At 35.7% G+C, this 25175-nt stretch overlaps 4 protein-coding genes across 12 annotated transcripts; 1 reads left to right on the plus strand and 3 right to left on the minus strand.

The window, feature by feature from the left end:
* The first annotated feature begins 3527 nt into the window (after positions 1-3527).
* LOC9310404 (F-box/LRR-repeat protein 3) lies at positions 3528-6732 on the plus strand. The gene is made up of 7 exons (XM_002872206.2): positions 3528-4592; positions 4717-4842; positions 4924-5028; positions 5123-5522; positions 5626-5755; positions 5864-6158; positions 6250-6732. The coding sequence occupies exons 1-7, from the start codon at positions 3966-3968 to the stop codon at positions 6493-6495; spliced, it is 1929 nt and encodes a 642-aa protein (XP_002872252.1). The 5' UTR covers positions 3528-3965; the 3' UTR covers positions 6496-6732.
* Positions 6733-12457: 5725 nt separating this feature from the next.
* On the minus strand, positions 12458-16109 carry LOC9308322 (kinesin-like protein KIN-10C). Of its 6 annotated transcripts, XR_002331095.1 has the most exons (8): positions 15999-16109; positions 15517-15581; positions 15217-15322; positions 14275-15111; positions 13711-13829; positions 13360-13606; positions 13126-13235; positions 12458-12707 (listed from the first exon to the last, which is right to left on the minus strand). XR_002331095.1 is itself a non-coding variant. In XM_021021320.1 (7 exons), the coding sequence occupies exons 4-7, from the start codon at positions 15097-15099 to the stop codon at positions 14158-14160; spliced, it is 342 nt and encodes a 113-aa protein (XP_020876979.1). In that variant the 5' UTR covers positions 15100-15137; positions 15218-15322; positions 15517-15581; positions 15999-16101; the 3' UTR covers positions 13914-14157. The 6 variants fall into 6 exon arrangements, 3 of the variants coding, with proteins under 3 accessions (XP_020876979.1, XP_020876977.1, XP_020876976.1); XM_021021320.1 differs by lacking the exons at positions 12458-12707; positions 13126-13235; positions 13360-13606; positions 13711-13829 and adding an exon at positions 13914-14186 and having other exon boundaries at positions 14275-14383; positions 14478-14666; positions 15085-15137; positions 15218-15322; positions 15999-16101; XM_021021318.1 differs by lacking the exons at positions 12458-12707; positions 13126-13235; positions 13360-13606; positions 13711-13829 and adding an exon at positions 13914-14186 and having other exon boundaries at positions 14275-14383; positions 14478-14666; positions 15085-15111; positions 15999-16100.
* Positions 16110-20275: 4166 nt separating this feature from the next.
* On the minus strand, positions 20276-21900 carry LOC9310405 (signal recognition particle receptor subunit beta). Of its 2 annotated transcripts, none has more exons than XM_021021311.1 (5): positions 21482-21900; positions 21281-21367; positions 21026-21174; positions 20800-20931; positions 20276-20707 (listed from the first exon to the last, which is right to left on the minus strand). In XM_021021311.1, exons 2-5 carry the CDS (start codon positions 21326-21328, stop codon positions 20458-20460), a joined length of 579 nt encoding a protein of 192 aa, XP_020876970.1. In that variant the 5' UTR covers positions 21329-21367; positions 21482-21900; the 3' UTR covers positions 20276-20457. The 2 variants fall into 2 exon arrangements, with proteins under 2 accessions (XP_020876970.1, XP_002874338.2); XM_002874292.2 differs by having other exon boundaries at positions 21466-21899.
* A 1010-nt stretch (positions 21901-22910) lies between these two features.
* On the minus strand, positions 22911-24467 carry LOC9310406 (actin-related protein 2/3 complex subunit 2A). 3 transcript variants are annotated; one of them, XM_021021327.1, is made up of 6 exons: positions 24421-24467; positions 24208-24267; positions 23905-24107; positions 23749-23812; positions 23234-23300; positions 22911-23152 (listed from the first exon to the last, which is right to left on the minus strand). In XM_021021327.1, the coding sequence occupies exons 3-6, from the start codon at positions 23969-23971 to the stop codon at positions 22937-22939; spliced, it is 414 nt and encodes a 137-aa protein (XP_020876986.1). In that variant the 5' UTR covers positions 23972-24107; positions 24208-24267; positions 24421-24467; the 3' UTR covers positions 22911-22936. The 3 variants fall into 3 exon arrangements, 2 of the variants coding, with proteins under 2 accessions (XP_020876986.1, XP_020876985.1); XM_021021326.1 differs by lacking the exon at positions 24421-24467 and having other exon boundaries at positions 24208-24414; XR_002331099.1 differs by lacking the exons at positions 24208-24267; positions 24421-24467 and having other exon boundaries at positions 22948-23152; positions 23234-23483; positions 23905-23955.
* Positions 24468-25175: the final 708 nt, after the last annotated feature.

The raw sequence follows: 25175 nt of genomic DNA on the forward strand, positions 1-25175 counted from the left end.
AACTTAATTGAAGAGGCAGTGTCAAGAAATCAAAGATGCTGTGTTTTCTATTAAACCAGCCAGCGCACCAGGGGCTGATGGAATGTCAGCTTTGTTCTTCTAACACTATTGGCAAACTGTGGGGCCTCAGGTGATTCTTGAGGTTAAAATTTTTTTTGTTGATGGTGAGATGCCGGCTGAATGGAACTACACCCACTTATGTTTGATTCCGAAGACCCACCATCCCACTGAAATGGCTAACCTGCGCCCTATCAGCCTTTGTACTGTTCTGTACAAAATTGTATCAAAGATCATGGTGAAAAGACTGCAGCCATTTCTTCCTCAGATTGTCTCTGAATCACAGTCTGCCTTTGTTACAGAGAGACTCATCACAGACAATATTCTGGTTGCACATGAATTAGTTCACAGTCTTAAAGTGCACCCAGTCATATCCTCTGAGTTTATGGCAGTCAAGTCGGACATGTCAAAAGCTTATGACAGAGTTGAATGGAGTTACCTGCGGTCCTTACTTTTAGCTCTGGGGTTCCATGGCAAATGGGTAAATTGGGTCATGGTCTGCGTTTCTACGGTGTCTTACTCTGTTCTGATAAATGATAATCCTTTTGGTTTGATTACTCCTCAAAGAGGTCTAAGGCAAGGGGATCCTCTCTCCCCTTTCCTCTTTGTTCTGTGTACTGAAGGTCTCACGCATCTCTTGAATAAAGCTCATGAAGAAGGCAAGATTCAAGGTATCCAATTCTCTGATAGAGGGCCTGTGATTCACCACCTTCTTTTTGCCGACGATAGTCTGTTCCTTTGCAAGGCTTCAAGTGAACAAAGTCTGATCCTGCAAAATATTCTGAGAGTGTATGGGCAGGCAACAGGTCAGACTATTAATTTGAGTAAGTCTTCGATTACTTTTGGTGTTAAAGTGGACAGCCTAGTCAAGATTAGTATTCAAGCAGTTTTGGGGATTGCTAATGAAGGTGGGGCTGGTTCATACCTTGGGTTGCCAGAGTGTTTTAGCGGCTCTAAGGTTGAAATGTTGAGTTATCTCAAGGATAGACTGAAAGGGAAGTTGTCAGGATGGTATTCTAGATGTCTTTCACAGGGAGGTAAGGAAGTACTTCTGAAATCTGTGGCTTTATCAATGCCAGTTTTTGCTATGTCCTGTTTCAAACTCCCGAAGACGACATGTGAAAATCTGGAGAGTGCTATGTCATCGTTTTGGTGGAATACTTGTGAACATTCTAGGAAGATTCATTGGCAAAGCTGGGAGAGAATGTGTTTATCTAAAGATCATGGTGGTTTGGGGTTCAGCAATGTACAGACCTTCAATCAGGCCCTTCTCGCAAAGCAGGCTTGGAGATTGCTAATGAGTCCTGATTGCCTCCTTACCAGACTCATGAAGAGTAGATATTTTGTGGATGATCCTTTCTTGGATGCGGCAATGAGCCAAAGACCCTCTTTTGGGTGGAGAAGTATTTTGTTTGGTAGAGAACTATTACTAAAAGGGATTGTCAAGAAGGTTGGCAATGGTGAGTCTTTGAATGTCTGGATTGATAATTGGATTGATGATGAGGGTTTCAGAGCTCCTTATAGGAAGAACCAATTTTTTGAAGTTGGTCTTAAGGTCAGTGCTTTGTTAGATGGGAGAACTGGGTTTTGGGATTTGAATAAATTGGAGGACCTCTTTCTGCCTCAAGACATCACAAGAATTAAAGCCATCAAACCCATTGTTTCTCAAGAGGATTTTTATGTGTGGAGACTAAATAAAAGTGGTGATTTCTCTGTGAAATCCGCCTATTGGTTAGCTGATCAGGCCAACAGCTCCATTCTGATCAGGGAGGCCACTATGCTCCCCTCCACTTTGGATTTAAAAAGGCAGGTCTGGTCCCTTCTTACTGACCCAAAAATAAAGGTCTTCATGTGGAAAATTCTAAGTGGTGCCCGCCTGTTGCGTCATCCTTAAATGGCAGAGGTATGTATGTGGATGAGAGGTATCAGGTGTGTGGTGAGGAAGGGGAATCTATCAATCATACTATCTTCTTATGCCCTCTTTCTCGCCAGGTTTGGGCATTATCTGATTATCCCTCTCCTATTGATGGTTTCACTAGTGGTTCTGTTTTCTCCAATGTTCATCATTTGCTGGCCAATAAGGATAACAAGTCATGGCCTCAAGAGCTTAGAAGAAGCTTCCCTTGGATTGTGTGGAGAATCTGGACTAACAGAAATGCCTTTATATTTGAAGGAAAATCTTTTTCTGCCTTGGAGACTGTGGGGAAGATCAGAGATGATGTTTTGGAGTGGTTTGATGCCCAGGTGGTGGAGGAGCAGGGACAGTCTGTCGTTTTTTCTTACCTGCCGCATGTTTAGCCTCAAGCTCTTGGAAGTGGTAAGGTGTGGATTAAGCCACCTGCTAATTGGTTTAAATGCAATGTTGGTTTCTCTTGGTCAAAAAGAAACCAATTTGCAGGTGGTGGCTGGGTTCTCAGAGATGAAATTGGTAATGTTTTGGTACATAGTAGGAGAACCTTTTCAGGGATTCGATCTAAAGAGGATGCTAGTCTGAGATGCTTGTTGTGGGCTCTTGAGAGTATGGCTAGTCATAGGGTTGACAACATAATCCTCTCTGTCCAAGATAAAGCTTTGGTGGGCTGTGTGTCAAGACCCGCGGCTTGGCCTTCTTTTAAAGCCCAATCTTTGGCTTTAGCTAACTCTCTTAGACCTTTTTTGTCGTGGAAGTTGGAGCTGGAATTCGAATCTGCAAACAGAGGTGCTAATCTTATTGCTCAAAGTGTGACAGGTGACCTTCGTTGTCAATCTTATGTGGTAGTTGGTATACCTTCATGGCTTGGTTCTGTCTTTATTGAAGAGGCTAGGGTGCTCTCTGTTTGATTTTGGAATTGGTGTGATGCTCGGGTGGGAGATCATTCTTTTGTGAATTTTGGGTTCATGGTTGATAGCTCTGTGTTTTGAGCTTCCTTTTGTTTAGTCCCTCTCTTTCTGGTGAGATGGTGATGATAGTGTAGGCTAATTGTCTCAAGGGTTACTTGTACCCTGTTAGCTGTTGTAACTTTTTCACACTTTCGGGTGATCTTATCTAATATAATCACAGATGACAAAAAAAAAAAAAAAAATCTTAATACTTCAGGGAAAAATCCCAACGTGAAAGGACCGGCATGGTCTATGCTGTTTACGTGTAACGTTGCAAACTTTCGAATAAATTTCCTGATAAGATTTTAAATGATTATTAGTTATTCTTTAATGTTTTTTTAGTTAACTTATTACACGACATCGTTTTTTAAATAGCAATTTGTGATCTTCCACGACGATCTCGCGTACTATCCACGTCAGACAAACGGAGTAGTTTTGGGTCAAACAGATAGGTACGGTCGATGCACGTTACGTGGGACCCGCAAGTGGTGCTGACCTAATTTCGGTACAGTTGTGTAATAATCACCTGCTCCAAATCCTCTTATCCTACAATAAAGCCTCCATAACTAACCGTTGAGATATCACCACGTGGATAAGTAACCACGCGTAAACACATCTCTGACTCTAGAAACCAAACACTTGTTTCCGTACTAATTAGATTCAGGGGCTTTTCCGTCATTTCATGTTATTCCTTTCACCCTTCTTTCTTCTTCTTCGTCTTCCTCATTTTTTTCGTCTCCTTTATATATATGAGAACAAAAAAGGAAATATAAAATTTATAGAGAGGTTCGGTTTTCTTTTTTCCCACCGGAAAAATCCGACTAATTGGCGAGATGAACCCGAAACTGAAAACCGTTAACCGAATTCGGATCTTAGAAAAACCGGTTCACCACTCTCTACTCTATCTCCGAGCTGTGTTTCTCTTCATTCCCACTTAAAAAAAAAGCTTCAATTTTTCCGATTTCGAATCCAACACAAGAGAAAACACATTTCCTTTTTTCCTTACAAAGTTTCGTTTTTTTGTTTGTTTGTTTTTGGTTCTGTTGCAAATGTCGATGTCTCCATCAATTTTATCCGTTTTGTCGGAAGATCTTCTGGTCCGAGTCTACGAATTTCTAGATCCACCGTGTCGGAAAACATGGCGTTTAATCAGCAAAGACTTCCTCCGAGTCGACTCATTGAGTCGAACCACGATCCGAATCCTCCGGGTTGAGTTTCTCCCGACGCTTCTCTTCAAATACCCAAATCTCTCTTCCCTCGACCTCTCCGTCTGTCCCAAACTCGACGACGACGTCGTTTTGCGTCTAGCATTAGACGGCACCGTTTCTACATTAGGCATTAAGTCACTGAACCTGAGCCGATCCACCGCAGTTCGAGCCAGAGGACTTGAGACGTTGGCGCGTATGTGTCACGCTTTAGAGCGCGTTGATGTGTCTCATTGCTGGGGATTCGGTGATAGAGAAGCGGCAGCGCTGTCGTCTGCGGTGGGGCTGAGAGAGCTGAAGATGGATAAGTGTTTGAGCTTAAGCGATGTTGGATTAGCGAGGATCGTTGTTGGATGTAGTAATCTGAATAAGATTAGCTTGAAATGGTGTATGGAGATCTCTGATCTTGGGATTGATCTTCTCTGTAAGATGTGCAAAGGATTGAAATCTCTAGATGTCTCGTATCTTAAGGTTAATGGCTTAAATTTGAAAACTTTATGATTGGTTTCTTGAATTTGATAGAGAATGTGTTCAAAGTTTCTACCTTTGTAGTGATTGGTTGATCTGAATGATTTGGTTTTTGATTTTGATTCAGATCACGAATGATTCGATACGGTCTATAGCTTTGCTGCTAAAGCTTGAGGTTTTGGATATGGTAAGTTGTCCTTTGATAGATGATGCTGGATTACAGTTTCTAGAGAATGGTTCTCCTTCACTACAGGTAATTACTTTGCTTTCTTCACACACAATGGTTTTATCGATTCAAGATTCGATTTTGAAAATGTTTACCTGATATAAACAGGAGGTCGATGTCACGAGGTGTGAGCGTGTGAGTTTGTCCGGCTTGATCTCTATAGTCAGAGGCCATCCTGATATTCAACTTCTAAAAGCCAGTCACTGTGTATCCGTAAGTTTGCGATTGACGCCTTGAATTAGTCTAGTTATCCGGAAAATGTTGTATGTGGTGTCTGTATTTACTCTTTAATCTTTGTGGTTTACAGGAAGTCTCTGGTAGCTTCTTACAGTACATCAAAGCTTTGAAGCATCTCAAGACTATATGGATTGATGGAGCTCATGTTTCTGATTCCTCTCTTGTAACCTTAAGCTCTAGCTGTAGATCTTTAGTGGAGATTGGACTGAGCAGATGTGTTGATGTGACGGATATTGGGATGATGGGTTTTGCACGCAACTGCTTAAACCTGAAAACATTGAATCTGGCGTGTTGTGGATTCGTGACGGATGTAGCCATCTCTGCTGTAGCTCAGTCTTGCCGAAATCTTGAGACTTTGAAGCTAGAGTCTTGTCATTTGATAACTGAGAAAGGTCTTCAATCGCTCGGATGTTACTCCAAGCTTCTTCAAGAACTCGATCTTACTGACTGTTATGGCGTAAATGACAGAGGTAAAGAAAGATATATGTGAACTCAAACCTCCATTTGTGTCTTCGAACTTATTATCTTTGGTATCTTACGGTTTTTGGTTCCGTTGGGAAAATTTTACCGCAGGGCTAGAATATATCTCAAAGTGTTCGAATCTTCAAAGATTGAAACTTGGCCTCTGCACAAATATCTCAGACAAAGGGATTTTTCATATTGGTTCCAAATGTTCGAAGCTTCTAGAACTTGATCTATACCGGTAAAATTCCTTCCCTTAAACCAGTCTCCTTCCTTTCTTAGTCGATTCTTGATGAAAAATGTGTAAGACATGTTTCATTTTCTTATTGATTCTGGTTTTCGAGTGCAGTTGTGCCGGTTTTGGAGATGATGGTTTAGCAGCTTTATCCCGAGGTTGCAAGAGCTTGAACCGACTCATTTTATCATATTGCTGTGAACTAACTGACACCGGGGTTGAACAAATCCGCCAGCTAGAACTTCTAAGTCACCTTGAACTTCGAGGGCTAAAGAATATAACCGGTGTTGGTTTAGCTGCAATTGCGTGCGGCTGCAAGAAATTGGGTTACTTGGACCTGAAACTCTGCGAGAATATTGATGATTCGGGTTTCTGGGCGCTCGCTTACTTCTCAAAAAACCTACGACAGGTACAAAAAAAAGAAAACATTTATAGACGTAGATCTGGATGCATTAATTGGAAACATGTTTGATTCTTGTGTTGTGTGTTTGGTTTGGCAGATAAACTTGTGCAATTGCTCGGTGTCTGATACGGCTCTATGCATGTTGATGAGCAATCTGAGTCGGGTTCAAGATGTTGACTTAGTTCATCTGAGCCGTGTGACTGTAGAAGGGTTTGAGTTTGCTCTAAGAGCCTGTTGCAATAGGCTCAAGAAGCTTAAACTTCTCGCACCTCTCCGATTCTTGCTCTCATCGGAATTGCTCGAGACACTTCATGCTCGTGGTTGCCGCATTAGATGGGACTGAAGACATAAATAACAAACAGCTTCTTGTGTTGGTTAGACTGTTGCAGGTTTTGGCTGTTTATAATCGCAACGCTAAAATCAGTGAAACTTTAGTAGCGGTTTGTTTTGAATCAGTTTAAGCGAATGCCGCTTGATTTTGCTAACTTGATAAGAATTTTTATTTTCAGAATGTAACATTCAAGTTTTCTTTTTGTTGGGTCTCGCATTATCTTAATTCCAAGGCTCTTCTTAGCATCAATTAGATATTTCATGTCAAATTTTGAAGAAATCAGGGTATAATATCTGCTTATTAGAAATCGATCAACTATTGTCAATCAATAATTTCGTTATCGTGCTTTATAACGAAACTAGGGGAGGTTCCGCGCCCGGCGCGGGGTTGTATGTTGATTAAAACCAGAATTAGTCATTTAGGGTTATAAGTTTTAGACAATTATTGATTTAATTTTGTCAAGAGTATAATTTTTATAACGACATTATTATAGAATTATGGTAAAACGCCATAATGTTTGATATATTATTGCGAGAAAATAGTGATTATTATCCTATGAATATAGTAAAATACAAAACAGAAAACTAAAATCATTAGAACCAGAAAGTATAAATTTAGTAGTCTTGGTTTGCTCATCAACAACCAAAGATAATCAAAAGATCAAAATTGGATGTGTGACATTTGTCCTTTCTTCTTGTTGGAAAAGATATCTCGCATCCTCGTTACATCATGACAAGAATGATTGAATAGAATATGCGAACACTTGTATAAAGCAGTACCTCTTCGTGTACCTTAATTATCAAAGGAATATAGTTTCAATGTCTCAAACCCCAACAATACATGTTAAATAACAAAACCAAAACAAAACACTTTCACTCATTTCAGTTCTTGCAAATCTGAATATACATATGGTAATGTCATCAATACATTGCCTCCAATCAGCGAGAAATTTATTGACATAAAACCACGGTAGTCGATACCGGAGACGCTCACAACTACAAACAACAGAAATTTCGAAGGTACCAATAGTTCTTGACTTCAAATTTAATAATGTGACAATGACAATAATGTGACATCGACAATATTATGTTAACTTACAAAATCCTTCAATTTTTACAAGACATTGAAGTTTAAAGATTATGTTCATTTGGAAACTCCTTCCATTATCCTAAAGATATTGATGTCAAAACTCTTACGTTAATTTTGATATCATGCTCTTCCTCTCCAGACTATTTTAAATAATTGCCCACTCGTCAATGACTGGCTTCTTGGGAGCAAATTCAATATGATGAGTGTTGTTTTTGTACTTTTGTAACAGAGTATGGGATCACCTCCTGCTCCTCAGTGAGATCTTTCGAGGTATGGAATTTGGTTTTCTCTAGGATTTATCCTCGACAAAGATTGTTTTGATTTTGGACTGAGATACTTCTTCGACCGACGCTCTTCTACCCATGAGATACTTAAATAATTGTTAACTCGTCAAAGATTGGGTTCTTGGGAGCAAATTCAATCAAATGAGTGTTGTCTTTGCACTTTTTCAGCGGAGTCTCGGGATCACCTCATGCTCCTTTGTGAGCTCTTCCTAGGTGTGGAATTTAGTTTTCGCTAGGCTTTATCCTCGACAAAGGTTGTTGTGCTCCTGGACTAAGCTACTTTCTTGGACCCGGCACTCTTTCTCTCTAGAGTCACTTAAATAATTGCCGACTCGTAAAAGACTGGCTTCTTGGGGACAAATTTAATCCGATGAGTGTTGTCTTTGTACTTTTGTAACGGAGTCCCGAGATCACCTCTTGCTCCTCTGTGAGCTCTTCCCAGGTGTGAAATTTAGTTTTCTATAGGTTTTTTCCTCGACAAAGGTTGTTTTGCTCTTGGCCTGAGCTACTTTCATGGACCGTCGAGAGTCACTTAAATAATTGCCCACTCATCAAAGACTGGCTTCTTGGGGCCAAGTGCTGTATTTTCACTTTTGCAACGGAGTCTCGGGATCACCTCGTGTTCTTCTGTGAGATTTTTCAAGGTGTGGAATTTGGTTTTCTCTAGGATTTATACTCCACAAAGGTTGTTTTGCTCTTGGGTTGAGCTACTTTTTGGCACCTGACGCTCTTTTTCGGTTGAGACACTTAAATAAATCTCACTCCAATCGTCCTCTCCAGTCGTTAAAGACTGGTTTCCTGGGGACAAATTCAATTCGAGGAGTGTTGTCTACGCACTTTTGCAACAGAGTCTCAGGATCACCTCATGCTCCTCTGTGAGCTCTTTCGAGGTGGGAAATTTGATTTTCTCTAGGCCTTATCCTTAACAAAGGTTGTTTTACTCTTGGGCTGAGCTACTTTATTGGACCCAACGCTCTTCCTCTCCTTACACTTTTAAATAATTGCCGACTCGTAAAAGACTGGCTTCTTGGAGATAAATTCAATCCGGTGAGTGTTGTCTTTGTACTTTTGCAACAGAGTCTCGAGATCACCTCTTGCTCCTCTGTGAGCTCTTCCCAGGTGTGTAATTTAGTTTTCTCTAGGCTTTGTCCTCGACAAAGGTTGTTTTGCTCTTGGCTTGAGCTACTTTCTTGAACCGTCGAGAGTCACTTAAATAATTGCCCACTCATCAAAGACTGCTTCTTGGGAGCAAGTGTTGTATTTGCATTTTTGTAACGAAGTCTCATGATCACCTTCTGCTCCTTTGTGAGCTCTTTCCAGGTGTGGAATTTAGTTTTCTCTAGGATTTATCCTCCACAAAGGTTGTTTTGCTCTTGGGTTGAGCTACTTTCTGGCACCTTGATTGCTCGAGTAATTAACTCAATACACTTAACCGTTAGGCAGTATATTCGAGGTCGATCCACAAGGACCAAAGATACTCTAAGGATTTTCGAGACTTGTTCTTAGCTAAAACTAAAAAGTTGTTTTGTTTGAGTTTTCCGAATTGTAAAATAAAAATGCAATTAAATTAAACGATTTAAGTTTCAAGATTTAAAGACATTAGGCATTAGGGTATTTCAGAGATCAATAAACAATGGAAACATGGGACAAGGAATTCAACAATTACGAACCGTTCTTGAACATGAACACAACTTAGACTAATTCTCTTTCAAGACATTAATCACTAAATTTGACTACTCGATTACTAAACTTTCGCATGTAATTTCCTAGTCAAATTCGCATTATCAAACAAGTTCATTTAGTTCACAATGCGTCCTAACTTCAACTTTCGTTGGCTAGAAATACATTGCTCAATTCACATTCCTTCAGGCATTCTATCGAACACTTTTGATGCATAGAAAAACCTAGGTTCTACAACAGGGTGATCAATCCTATTCTAGCATTAAGAACATGTGAATCAAAGAACCTAGAGAATGAGAATTCCAAACAACAATTAATCCATTAATCTATCGAATCTCCTAATTAGAACCCTAACACCTAATTAAAAGACTACTCACACATAGCAACAGAAACAAGACAAATAGATGAAGAAGACATAATTGAATTGCAATGAAAATAAGAAATAGGGTTTAGAAATCTTCTCCAAATTGTCAAAGAGGATGAATCTCTAGAATCCCAAGGTTGCTTACAAGAGAAAAGTCTCAGAAAAATTGCAGAAAGAAAACGTGGAGAGAAAAATAGGTTTCTCTGGGTTTTTATACCCAAGTACAGAAAAAGGCAAATAAACCCGGTTAAGGAAAACCGGTCTGGTCGTCGAAAAAGGGTGGATCGATCGATCCCCACCTGGGATCGATCGATCCCGAGCTCCTGGAATGAACACGTCTGGACGGATGAGGGTTGGATCGATCGATCCCCTCCTGGGATCGATCGATCTCGAGCTACTGGAACTTTTGGCTTCATCGTCACAATTGGGATCGATCGATCCACGCCTTGGATCGATCGATCCCCAGCTCCTGGTGATCTCTTGTACCGTTTCTCCATTGTTTTAGCTCCGAATAGGCTCAATCATGCACAAGATGCTCCGAATCCAGCTCGAGCACCTATAACCTGCAAAGGACTCAAGACACAACCGAAAAGACGCAAAAGACGGACTTTGACACGATAGATGACTCAAAACATGGACTAAACCAAGACTCGAAACCGTTAAAAACGCAACACATCACACCTGACGCTCTTCTTCTGTTGAGACACTTAAATAAATCTCCAATCGTCCTCTCCATTCGTTAAAGACTGGTTTCCTAGGGAAAAATTCAATCCGATGAGTGTTGTCTATGCACTTTTGCTACGGAGTCTGAGGATCACATCCTGCTCCTCTGTGAGCTTTTCTGAGGTGGGAAATTTGATTTTCTCTAGGCCTTATCCTCAACAAAGGTTGTTATACTCTTGGGCTGAGCTACTTTATTGGACCCAACGCTCTTCCTCTCCTTACACTTTTAAAGAATTGCCCTCTCATCAAAGACTGGCTTCTTGGGAACAAATTCAATCTGATGAGTGTTGTCTTTACACTTTTGCAACAGAGTCTCGGTATCACCTCATGCTCCTCTGTGAGCTCTTCCCAGGTGTGGAATTTAGTTTTCTCTAGGCTTTGTTCTCGACAAAAGTTGTTTTGCTCTTAGGCTGAGTTACTTTCTTTGTCCTAACGCTCTTCCTCTCCAGAGTCACTTAAATAATTGCCCACTCGTCAAAGACTGGCTTCTTGAGGACAAATTCAATCTAATGAGTGTCGTCTTTGCATTTTTGTAACGAAGTCTCATGATCACCTTCTGCTCCTTTGTGAGCTCTTTCCAGGTGTGGAATTTAGTTTTCTCTAGGATTTTTCCGCAACAAAGGTTGTTTTGCTCTTGGATTGAGCTATTTTCTTGGACATGACGCTCTTCCAGTCATGTGCCTTCTTTGCTTAGAAAAGTAGCATCTCAAGTGGTGGTCTATAAGTTCTGGCGACAGCGTAATAACATTCTCCATAACTCCTTGCGGCTTGCTGCTCAAATCATTTTCAAGATGGTGGAATGGAGCTACGAAACATCATCACTTCGAGATGAACAAAGCTTATGCTTATTTGGATTCGTTATCTATTTCCAAATCTTTCTTTACTCTACTGTAGTCTTGTTTTTATCTCTTTTTTTGCCAAGGTTGCTTTTGTGTAATTATTTATCTTTTGTAAAGCCTCAAACTTCATTTTAGATCATATTTACATGTTTAGGAAAAAACAATTCGGAAAAATGGTAACAAAAAAAATAGATAAGCTTAGTAACTAATAAAAATTTCTGTGATCCTTAGCACAAAACAACTCCGCATTCCTGCAACTTTCAGTACACATATTTTTTAGCATCATTCGGGTGCCATTGCAAACAATAGTAGCCAAAACCATAAGAAACAATATCATAGAAACGTGATCGACTAATAAATATTCAGAAATTATATATACATGAAAAACAACAATATTCGAATACATCGAGTGACTTCTATTCTAGTGAATCTCATGATAAATATGGTGATATTATCGCATTGTTTACTCCGTTCTCTCAAAAATTTACAACAGGATCCACCATGTAGTCGACATTATAGACGTAAATTTATTATAAAATTAAGTTTTTAGCATACTACCCAAATTAAACTATAACAAATCTAATTTTGATTAAATTAATAACTTACAATTCATCTTCTAATTCCACATAAACTTGATCCCACACATTATTATTGGTTTTCCGTCTTCAATATTGCTAACACTCACGACCCAACCAATTAAATATAATTATTTAAATTAATAGATCAAACCATAACAATGCAAAGAATAAAATATCCAAACAAAAGATATTATGGGACCAGGGAAATAAACATACTCAAAACTAAGTATCAATTTTCCTAAAAGATGCGAATGCGCAGTAATCAATCGCACCCAAGGAAGGTATATGTGAAACAAAGATTGATAAATTCCAATGAATTTTAAAATCATAAAAAGTAGGACTAAGCGAACCGATAACATGAATCAAAATCTCTAAGTGTTATCCATCCAGGGCCTGCCCTGAGATTTGAAGGGCCAAATACTCAAAAAAAAAATTTTGGTTATTTTGAAAGGTTTTAAAATTTAGGGCCAATTATAGTAAAATAAATAAAATTAGGGCCGTTTCGTAAATAATTTTTGTTGAAGAATGTCAGAAACAAAATTTGGGCTACAGCAAAAGTTTCTTGTTGATGTCTATAGGGCCGGCCATGTATCCATCGTCCTTGGAAAAACTTGAATCCACGATGACGATAATACTCTCTATCAATTATAGTATGTATGTCGTGACCCTAACAAACAAAATAAAATTGTTAAAGGTATAGTAATCTTTCAGCAAACAATTTATTTTATTAGAAAAACCAAAAATCTGTATAACCTTTGTATCAGTATAAGTTGGAACATATCGTCCAATATCGAAGAACACTTAAACCTATTAAGTATCTATACTCAGATACTCTGATTTTACAAGGGAGCACTGAAGGGTGCAGATATGACACTCATGCTACGATAAAATCTTTCAAAGCATTTCTTGCTCATCTTCGGGGTTTTGTCCCATATTACGAGCCTAGCTAATCTAATCAAATATACATGATGAGAATATGTCTTTATCAAGTAAGTAGTGGATTGATTAGGGTTAAGTGGTATACCAAACCTCCTTAATTAAGACTCTTGGTCTCTTAGTCTCTGTTTCTATACCCTCTGTATTACCTCTTTGTAAAGGAAGAATCTAGATTGTTCAACTTCATGACGTATTAATTAAATTTTCCAACATGCTATTTTTACATTTCACCGAATCGTTTGCTTCCCGGAACATTTTCCTTCAAACATTGAGAAAAAAAATCATCATTATTTGATGTTCTAAAACTGAACAACAGAGCAGTGCAGGTATATCATGGATATTGAGGCTTAGAGTTGATACAAAGTTGTTTCTGAAAGATTTACCTTGCTTTAATTACAGAAGCATCAGTGTTGATTTTAGTCTTTTCTCTCTGTCACATTTTCCCTTAGCACTGTCTGTTTTCTAGAAGTAGCAGACACAATCAAAGGTATCTGTTTCCTTTGAGCGGCAGAGCATAATGAAATAGATCTTTCAAGACCGTTGATCTTCTTCTTAGTAGGATTATTCATGGCTCGGTTACTACATAGACAGATCTGTGATGCTAAGTTTAACATGTAAAAGGAGTTTTGGCTATATTCCCGAGGCAAAAAAAAATACAAAAGGGTTAGCATCGCTTGCAGTTACATTCAGTGAATCATAAACTTAAAACGAACTCAACAACAAGAAAAGTATACCAAGCATGTGATCAGCAACGTCTGTTGCATCCTTTTAAACAATCTTTCAGCATTCGAGTGAGTTTGCTCTCCCGATATGGCACATGGGATTCATTTCCGTTGAGAGCATACATGACATTCTGTAAAGCATATATCAAAGTATTAACTCTGGCAATCTCTAGAGGAGCTAGAGCACTGTTTTGTTTCCTGGAATCTGATACGAGTAGTTTATAGAAAAGGGTATTTCATAGATTATCAAGACGAGAATTACAAGGACTCGAGGAATTTGACAATGGAGCTCCTCCCACTCCCCCTAAGATTTCTCCAATTACTCGATAAAAGACCCTCACAACTCTCTCAGACATTATATATAGACATAGACCAAACAAGAAAAGCTAAACCAACTATGGTTTACCCTCATAATAAACCTTGGTTAAATTGAAACCTTAGTAAATAGTAATTAGTCTTTTAACTGCTTCTATCAGAATCCTTATATCCTATAAGAGAAAGACAACACAAATCACATGCTGACATAAGATCATCACATAGAAAAGACAATTAAAATGTGATATTAAAATACTCAACCTGCCATATCAAGAAAGTTCATCCTCCCAAGGGAGCCTGGATTGGCGTTGCCAGTGGTAACATGTATCATCACACCTTTATGGAATTCTGAGAGTGACTTCACAGGTATCTGAAAGCAGAAACATTGAAATATTAATGATGGTAATCTCCAAAATACATATGACGTTCCAAGACTTAATGATCAAGAACAATAAATGACTTGCCTGAGGAAGTCCCTTTAGTTGAATTTTCCCTTGTGCACCTTCCAGTACAGCAACCACTCGCTTCTCTTGGTCTAAAAGGTCATACACGGTTTCTTGAGAAACCTCGTAAATTGATACAGAAACTGATACAGCCATGGATAGCATCTCAGACATTGTAAGAACGGTTAAACCAAGCTCCCTATCATTTCCCTACAAACCATACGATACAATAATTAGCATTTTTCATCTATAGTATCATGTCTGATAATCAATACCTTAATGGGATTGCTTTCAATACATGTATGAGATGTGTTTTTCCGCAATTTCTTGCTCCGTGGGCGATGACATTAGCATCTTTACCCTCACAGACAGTAGAGATAAGAGGCTTTATCTCATTTGATAGAATTGAACCTGTGATTCTGTTTTTTTTTTGTAGCAATAGTCCAATTTATATGAATCTTTCGAACTGCCACAACACAATAGTTAATATGGCTTGAAACGTTGCTAATCCACAACAGACTGTGAAAGATTTAACTCAAAACTCAAAAGTATATTCTACTCAGTGAGAACATTTTTGTAAAATTAGAAAATCGATAAATTAAAGATAAAAGATCAATTGAAACATCACCTGAATCTTCTTCATGCATCGTGGTTGCTTTCATTCATCCAAAACATACAATCGTTTAAAAAAACAAACACTATTAGAATTTATAGTAACGAAAATAATATGTATAGCCAAAAAAGAAGAAGATGAGCATACCAAGGCTCCTCGGAGGCAACGATGGGTGTCTGAAAATTTTAGCAGCGTTGTGCCTCTTGTTGGTTGGAATTGGAACACCAGCTGGTGTATAAGGATCACACATAACCTGCATGTATCAATAATCAATAATTTCATGGATCTGATATAGTTCCAATTGAATTTGGTACACTAATCAGATAAAACAAACCAACCAAGATGTTGTTGCCTTTATTGAAGTTTAATATAATAATTGATGATTAAGCGTTACATAGATGGATAAAGACGTGACAATAAAAAAAGATAGATAAAAACAAGCTTTACGTTTTTACACGCCTTGATTCAAGGCAAGACACCGAAACACCCCGTGAAACGAACCATGTTCATACCTAAATGAAAAATCCACAAAGAGATCAGTATTTAAAAAAGAGATAAAACTTCTGATCGCATCAATACAAAGAAATAATAATAATTGAGACTCCTGGTGAAAGATAATCAGAGAGAAGCAAGAGAAAAAGAAGAGTTCCCAACGATTATAGTCTATTAGGGTTGTTGAGAGGCCGTAATTTGCATCATGATGGAAGCAATAATCAAACTGATATCAAATTATGTAAATACAAAATCAAAGCTTCTTTTTTTTTTAGTGAAGAATATGGTAAATACAAAATCAAAGCTTCTTTTTTTTTTAGTGAAGAATATTAAATCTAAGCTGCTCGCAAAATATTATGGGAAAGCTTATAGATTTCTCAATACATCCAAGCATAATTTAAATATTAAACATGAAAGTACTAAAGTGAAAAACTCACCATATGTTCGATTGAATCAGCAATTTAATTGTCCTGAAATTGTTTAACGACGTTGTATCCGTAACCTATAACCATACATAAACACCATGAATTCATATGTGTAAAGCCAAATAAAATAAAAAAAAAATAGAAAACAAAAAAAATGGGGTTAGTTATGATTTGAAAGTGAAACCTAGAGAAGGTATTTATATTAAACTGAAAGGCGGTGTACGATCTTTAATTTTTGAAGATAATTACAACAACAAGAAAGGAAGATTTAAATATTGTGTTAGATCAAATCTTTATCAAAACAATTAATATTCCTAAAAACAATTAATAACTACTATGGATATTAATTATAAAAAAATATTCCTTATTTTATTTGTTAAAAAATGGAACAATAACATAATGTTTTTTAGATTTACAATTATATTTGACATTTTTTTAGATACACCATCATTATCGGTATAAAATATTAAAGAAAGTTTCTTTTATTTTATCAGATTTGTGAATTTAAAGAATATATGATAGTTGTTTTGATATTATCGGCAATATCTATATATTTTAGAAAAGTAAATTTTACTTTTAAAAACAATTGGCTCGTAATTATCACAACATAAATTTATCATTAATATATCAAAAATATAATTAAACGATTAATTATGAGACACATCTTTTGTTGAAAAAAAAAAAGAACCAAAAAGGAAAAAAAAACATGGAAAAGGAAGAGAAAAGAAGAAGACACGACCAATCATTTCTCCGACGTAATTGTATGTGACTCACGACCATGATTAGATTGGTGGAGATTAATATACCCGTCGATTTTGTGCATGCTCCAAAACGAATATCCTGAAAATCTTTCCCACGAGACTCATTAGTCTCTTTATTATCTAAGGTAATTTAAAAGAATAGTTTGTTTGATTGGTTGCAATTGTAGGATGCAAGATCATATCAATATGATGGTTTAAAGACAAAGGATGGCCAATATGATGGTTTTCTATGATGATTCAACAGATCAAAAGGTGGTTTTCTATCATTAAATTGCCAAATTTCTGTTATTGCTATGAATATATGTTTTATGGTAGGATAACAAGTTCTTGGTGGTCATTGGATGTTCTTGGTCGAACGATAAACCGTCATAAAAAGGTATGTAAACTACATTTGATCCAAATTTATTTATTTTTTTTTCATTTTTTCGTGTTTAAGAATATTACTATTTTTAAAAATGTAAAATATATCGAATTTTTATATTTTAGGGTCAGTTATTTTTTTAATTTTAATTAATATTCGAATTAATTTAATAGAGGGTATTTAAGTAATTACGCAAAATCAAGGGCTCAACAAGAGCCGAGAGTCCGACACGTCAGCAAAAACACTTCTCAAATATTGTTATTTATTTATAGATGTTAAACAATACAGGATATTTTGGACTATTCAACATATTTGCCTTTTTCCGGGCAGGATATATATCACATATTTTTCGGAATGTATATAAATTAGAGTATCGATAATTGTGGGATATATGTAAATTTTGTTGCGAATATGTAAACATTATCGTATAAATGTAAAACTGCTATAATTTAATAAAATTACAGAGAAAGTTTTTTTATTAACAATATAAACATAACATGTATATAACAATTTGTGATAGTAGATATTATTTTTTCCGGGCAGTATATATATCACTTATTTTTCGGAAAGTATATAAATTAGAGTATCGATAATTTGTGGGATATATGTAAATTTTGTAGCGAATATGTAAATATTATCGTATAAAAATAAAAATGCTATAATTTAATAAAATCACAGAGAAAGTTTTATATTAACAATATAATCATAAACTGTATATAACAATTTGTGATAGTAAATATTATAATCGAACCTATATTTTGTCTCGTTAGTCTAAATTTCAGAATACATAAAATAATCATTTATACAAGCCTAAAAATAATTGTAATACTTAGGGTATGAAACTTTGTATAATGATTCCATAAGCTACGGAAATCTGAAGTCGTGTAGCTTTTACACAGTTTACCAATAGGCACAAACAGTCCAATTGTTTTACTGAACTAAATAATCAATGTTCAGATATATCTTGAGGATTCGATGTAATCTTTTAATTTATTAATTTATTATTAAATATGAACACATACTTGGCTCTTCGATATCCCTTATATATTAATAGGGAAGCATTCTAAAAAATAAACCTTACATTCACGTGTTATTAACCAAACTGCCATGCTGACGTGTCGCTTTCAGAGTGACTTTCCACCTATTTAAATTCTTACCCAAATTTTACTAGATTATTTACAGATTTTGCCATTAGTCTTAATACATACATATATCACACAAATAAAAAATAAAATTATAATTAAAAAGCAAATAATTAGGCAACTAATCTTCATATTTATATTTAACAACAAATCATGAGAACTTTCTTTATTTATATTAATAACTTTTTTAAATAATTAAAAAATACACTTTTGTTTATCTTATATTAATAAATCTTTATATTTATATTTTTCTTTATACACATTTATATAATCTTCTCTAGCCGATGTATAAACAATCTTTATATGTTATATCTATATTTAAATGATAAAATATATACATTTGGTTAAAGAATCTCAATTCAAAACTACAAAATCTCTACATCTTTCATAAATTTTTATATCTATTGTAGTTAAATAAATAAGATAATCTCTTTTCTATATATATTACGAATACTTAAAATCCAATTTTTATGAAGGGATTCTAACTTTTCCAAGAAAAATATTATGACCACATTTATATATAAACCAAAATTTGGCCACATTATAACCATTTCGTAAATACTTCATTCATACTCTAAGAATCTTAGATTTGGAATACAAAATCTTAACTTGGAAATGGAAACTATCAAATCTCATATTTGCCAAATTTTTTGGATTCCTTGTATTTAAATTTAAAAAAAAATCTTTTTATACTATAAATGGTATATTGCCATAAATGGTAATATTTTGTAAATACTTTTTTTTATCACGTTGAACCTTTATTCCAAGTTCAAATATTTCACGGGTAAAACGTATTTTTATACGAAATAGTCCCAAATTTAAATTAAAAAAAAATTACATGTTTCGTTTTACACAAACGGATCTTGTATGATTGGATTTCGGATAATAATTTTATTTGAATCACTTTATCCCGCATATAGTGCGGGTTGTTATCTAGTAGACTTATAAACCAGGCGCTGTAAGAAACGATTAACTACAAGATATTTGTTCAACAGAACTTAAAAAAAAATACAGAACATGATTTAAAGTAAAACAATGTCATTTGTCAATAAAAACATAACACAATACCATAATAATTTCAAACAAAAGTTACATAAATAATTTGCACTGTCGAAATAGGGCCATTGGTGAAGATCCTGACATTTTTTGGACCGTCAAAACAATGATCAATCTTCCACTATCTCAAGTGGACGATAAGAGGTAATTCCGCACCGAACTGTCGATAATTTCGATCAAAATCCACAGCCTCTCTTTTCATGGCCAAACCATCTAACACACAATTCCTTAACCAGAAAAAATAAAGAACCCTATCAAAATAATCCAATAATTATTTAGGAAAATAAAAAAAAATCAAAGATGAAGGCTAACATTCTGTCTTTGATTTTAAAAGAAAAATCATGAACCCATGAATATCAAGGGTACTGTTTGCAACATTTGGCAAAAAAAAAAAAAAAAAGATTTAACTTTAGGACAACATAATCTTTAGATTTTACCTGTTAAGACGGACGTATGTGCGAAATCATAAATAATAGAAGAAAACGCAGTCGAACTCCATGCACTGTGAACATAGAAAGATCTATTGACAACGGTGTTTTTTTCAAAGTTTTTCTTGTAAGGGTGAGGAGTTGCCTTTTTTTTGTCATTACAGGAAATGTGGGTATTAATAGCGGCCGAAAAACGCAATTATTCATCTACCATAGCGTTTCCTTAAGCGCTCTGACATCGCCCGATATAGAAAGTCGGACACTTTTGATAGCGGTTTTGCGTTGTGCAATAGTTAAGTATACAACGATAGCGTTTAAGACGCTGCTATTATTAATATTTATAATAACGTGTAATAATCGTTATGATTGGGTTGTACCTATTTTCATAATTTGTTTTTTCTGTAATATTTATATTTGATTAATTATTTCAGTAATATATATTTTTTACAATATTTTTATTTTTGTTAATTATTTTAATTGTATTTAAATCAAAAATAAAATAAAAAATACAATATTTTATTATCATTATTACATGAAATATATACAAAAACCTTTTATTAAAATACTACATCAATAAAAATATACAAGATCGATAAATCTCCTATCTTCATCTACCCCTATGTCTCCTATCTTCATCTTCCTCCTCTGTCTCCTATCTTTTAGAACCACAATGAGCAAACAAAGAACTCATATACAAAAAGGATCACTAAACTCAAATCAAAGTCACAGACCAAAGGCATAAGAATCTAGTCGTAGATTCAATCTATTAATGCACGTTTGAGCTAAAGGCTTGATGTATTCTCGAATGAAGTCTTGGATCTGGACGGTTTCTCCGGTGAGTCCAGATGCCTCAGCTACAGTGACTTTGTTGTAGCAATGCGAGAAGGAGAACACTTCTCCTTCAATTCCAATGCTGAAGTCGTTCGCTATATCAGCTGTAGATACCGCACTCCTAGAAGCCCTCAATTTCTCACTGCATAAACTCATTTAACCAATGATGATGATTAGCTTTTATCCAGCAAGATTGGCTTATATATAATTTGCCATGAAAATTGAAAATCTTACATTTCTTTCTCCATCTGCTTCCGAATAAACTCCTTGGTGTGTGCAGTGAGTTTATCTGTCTTGTTACAGCAAAGGAGGACTGAAATCTTGTTCTTGACAACATTCGCATTGGTCAAAATATCATATAGGTACCTATTGCCGGAAAAAACATTTTTTTCAAGAGTGAGATGCAAACATGTCTTTTATGTATGTGTGTGTGGGAGAGAAAGAGAGGGTTTAAAATTACTCTGAAGCTGCACGACAGTTTGGGAGGAACTCCAAGGCATCCACTACAAACACAATGGCAGCTGCTTGGGGCAAGAATTCTTCAAGCTTGGGTCGAAGCCGAGAGTGCCCAGGAACATCAACAAGATGAACATGATTGATTTTTCCTTTCTGTCGCATAGAGAAAGCACATGACGTGGTTTGGTAATGTGTTAGTCCATCCCATCACAATCATCTGCACTTGTTGTTTAAGATAAAACAAAGTAAGAATCTTTACCTTAGTGTTTTCAGTGTGAAGAACGAAAGTGCCTTCATTCGGTTCCATTGATGTTACAGTACCCTGGTGCGACGATCCATCTCGGAGCTGCCAATCAAACAATTATCATGTTATAACTCCCCAACAATTTGCTTAGGCTGAAACAAAAACCAAATCATAAGCATCAATAGCTAACTGCCGACAACCTCAGCCACAACGGACCTAACCCAACCACCGGAGATTGTCCGGATTTCGTTAATCCCGACAAATGCAGATCTAAAACACCGGATTTAACCACATAAGCTTAACCGACGCAACCGGAGAATTGATTTCGCTGTCACCACCCTCAGCTGCGAGATCTGCCGCTCAATATCCGTCACGGAGATGACCGAACCCATAAACCCAAATACACGACTGAAATCTGCCTTGAGCCTCCGTCCTCTAACAGCTCGGAATCAATAGAAGTAGCCACCTTCGCCTCGCGAGCCGGAAAAGAAATTCGAAGATGTCCTCACCGCCACCTTCTATATCCTCCAGGACCTCCACTGATCGGAGATGTGAACGGGAAGCCAACTGTTTGATTTTCACATAAGAGAAGGATACGAAGAGTCAAGGCAAAAAGAAGAATAAGTTTTAATCAAAAGAAGGAGAAAATCTTAACCGTTGGATTTAATTCATCAATTGTGGCGAATAAGCCAAAGTTCAATCTCAGAGGTTAATGCTCATTGGCTAAGAAAAAGAACGGCTCAGATCAAAGTTATCAAGACAGATCAACGGTGTACATTAATCGCGTCAACAATAAGAATGGACGGCTGAGATCAAAATCGGCGCGATCTAACGGTGTATGATTCGTCCCATAATCTGGGAGGTTACTTCTCATTGGCTAGTAATGAAAAAATCAGAAAATTATCATATAAAATAGTTTATTAATGAAAAAAATAGAAATTATTTCTATAAAAATTCAATATAAGTATTTCAATTTTTAGAATATTTTTTCTTATAAGTATAAAATTTTAAATTTAAGAACAACTAATATAGGTTAGTATTCCAACTATCTAACTTATATGTCCATAAACACTAAGGCATATTTTAGGGTTTAGGGTTTAAACTTTGGGGTTTAGATTTTTTTACTCAAGTATTATTACTTTAAAATAATTTCATTGCATTTTATTTTGTTAATTTATAAAAAGTGAGATATGTTTCAAGATTGAACTTCCAACCCTAAACCCTATACCCTAAAACTAAACCCTAAACCCTATACCCTAAAACTAAACCCTAAACCCTAAACTATTTTTAAAAATGAATTTTATTTATGTTATTATTTGTTATAATTAATATTATTACTATTTCAAACAAATAATCCAAAATCCTATACCCTAAACTCTTTAAAATTATAACTTTGTTATTATTTATATAATTATTAATATTATAATTAAATATTTGTGTCTTTTTGAGATATTTGGTTATATTTTTTTTCTTTCTTTTTCCTTTATTTTTTTTTTACAAAATTCGAAAATCATAACCAAAATCTTAAAATCCTAAAAATCATTTAACTTGAAACCTAAAGTACATGCCATAAAATAATTGATTCAATTTTTTTCCAGTTAAGATGTTTTAAGTTTGTGTATTTGTGTTTGCATTCTCAGATATATTTTTACCAAGAGAAAACATATGCCATTAGTAACATAAGAAAACAAAGTCAGAGAAGATCATTCCCCATTTGGGTTTCCATGTGATATGAGACAATACTTCAACCTCTTGAAAACCAGTCCTGTAAGTAGCTTTAATGGCTTCTATAGCTCCTAATGGAAGTCCATCAAAGGACATTGCTTCAGGTGGTGGATTTGGTAACGAAACCACAAGCAACAAGAGGTTTGGATTCTTCACTGTCACCTATCAAACAAACTCATAAAATCAGAAAACTGAACAAGAGCATATGGATCTTATACAAATCTTAAGAGTGAAAAATTTCACCTGAACATGGTAACAAACATCATCAAATGCAATCCACTGATAATTTAGCTCCACAGCTTTATCAAGACTGAACAAAAATAATAATGAAGACCTAAAACTCTACAAAAAGGATTGAACTTTTCTTCCATTCTACAAAATCTACAGGATGTGGTCGGAGTTAGCCTCAGGTGTGTCTTTTTCACTCGGCAGTACAACTTGCCAAAACATGGCTAAATACTAATCCCATTCCTCTACAATCATTGTTCCTTTGCTGCTTCCCGTAAAAACATGAAAGTCTATGTTAATCGCACTAATAAAAAAACAGTCCAAAACAAAAAATGCAGACTTTGCCAAAGAGAAGAACCTAAGAACATACTTAAAGTGCATCTACGATATAAAGCTTCCTATGAGATCAAAACAAAGTATCAGTATTTAACCACCTTGCACATATGAAACAAGCGAGTATCTTTTTCTCCTACCCAAATAAGAAACTAAATTATCATGAAAAATCTGGTCATAAAATAACTTTGATATACCTCCTCATGTTCATCATCAAACCAAATAAAGGTTGTGATGAGCGGGCAATCACATCTCCACTTCCTGCAATAAAGATAAAAAAAACAGCAACATGTAAATGTGGAAGCTATACAAACGAAGTACAAATGGAAGTACCACAACCGGTGTATTTTTACCTGGATGACACCACAAGATCACAAGAAAGCGATATCTTGCCAAAACATGTAACTCAGTTATTCTCATGAGCGTAACTCAGTTGCAAGAAGTCAAGAACAGTCACATAGAGATCAATTAGATATCAATTATTTACCAAAACATTAAAATTGATATATCAAAATGAAACTCATAAACCTTCAACAGAAGTTTCACCAAGCTCTTCCTGCAAAAGAAAAAATTCATCGATGTAAATTAAAACTTTACATGAGACAAATACCCAAAACCCAAACACAATGTCACCGTAAATGTCAAATTCGACTTACACGGATGAAGATCGATGAAAAGTGACAATGAAGGATTGAGACAGAGATCGAAGTACTAGACTGAGATTAAGAAAAAACAATAGAGACTGAATCGAACGAGATGCTGAATTGAACGAGAAATTGATACAGATTGAGACTACACATAAGAGGATCGAGATTGACATTCAGAGAACGAGACGAAGATAGATTTGCTACGATTGAATATGAACATACCTGTTGGAGATCGAGAGATATCGACTGAGATTGAGTTGCAGATTGGAGAATTCGAGTGAAATCAAGTGAGATGTGTTGTTGACTGTGAGAAATCGAGAGAAATCGAGAGAGAAGAAGTTTATTTTGCCTTAAGAAAAAAATGAAAAAGTGATGTTTCTTGTTTTAATTTATTTTGCCTTAGCCAAAATTTCACATTTTTCCCTCTTAACAGATTCAATAGCGGGAATTAAACTTTAGTAACCCGAAAATTGGCCGCGTCAATTTCAGCATGTCCCGCTTAAATCATCTATAGCGTTTACAATTCAAAAAACGCTATCTTTAAATCACGATCAAGTCAAACATAGCAGAGACATAAAAACCGTTATTTTTTAGTGCTATCAATACCCACATTTCCTGTAGTGAGAGAATGGTTCATAATAACAACAAAGTTCATAATTGTGTAGCACTGACTCTCTTTTATGAAATTAGAGTAATGACATGCGAGTTTCCAATCCACGACGCCTCAATCGTTACACCCTACGTGTTCATCTAACCCGATACGTATGAACACGGCTGGATTATTATCATGCTTCATAAAAGAATTTAAAATTATAAGCAATAATCTGTCTGAATAATCACAATCATAATCATCAATAATATAGATGTAGATATTCGTACCAAAACTCACAATAGACACACTGATAAGCCAATATAGATGTAATCGTTTGGTAGAGAATGGCTCCATCGACGTGATCTGCGATCAAACAAAAGAAAAA

The sequence above is a fragment of the Arabidopsis lyrata genome (assembly GCF_000004255.2).
Source record: "Arabidopsis lyrata subsp. lyrata unplaced genomic scaffold ARALYscaffold_6, whole genome shotgun sequence".
Classification (NCBI taxonomy): Eukaryota; Viridiplantae; Streptophyta; class Magnoliopsida; order Brassicales; family Brassicaceae; genus Arabidopsis; species Arabidopsis lyrata.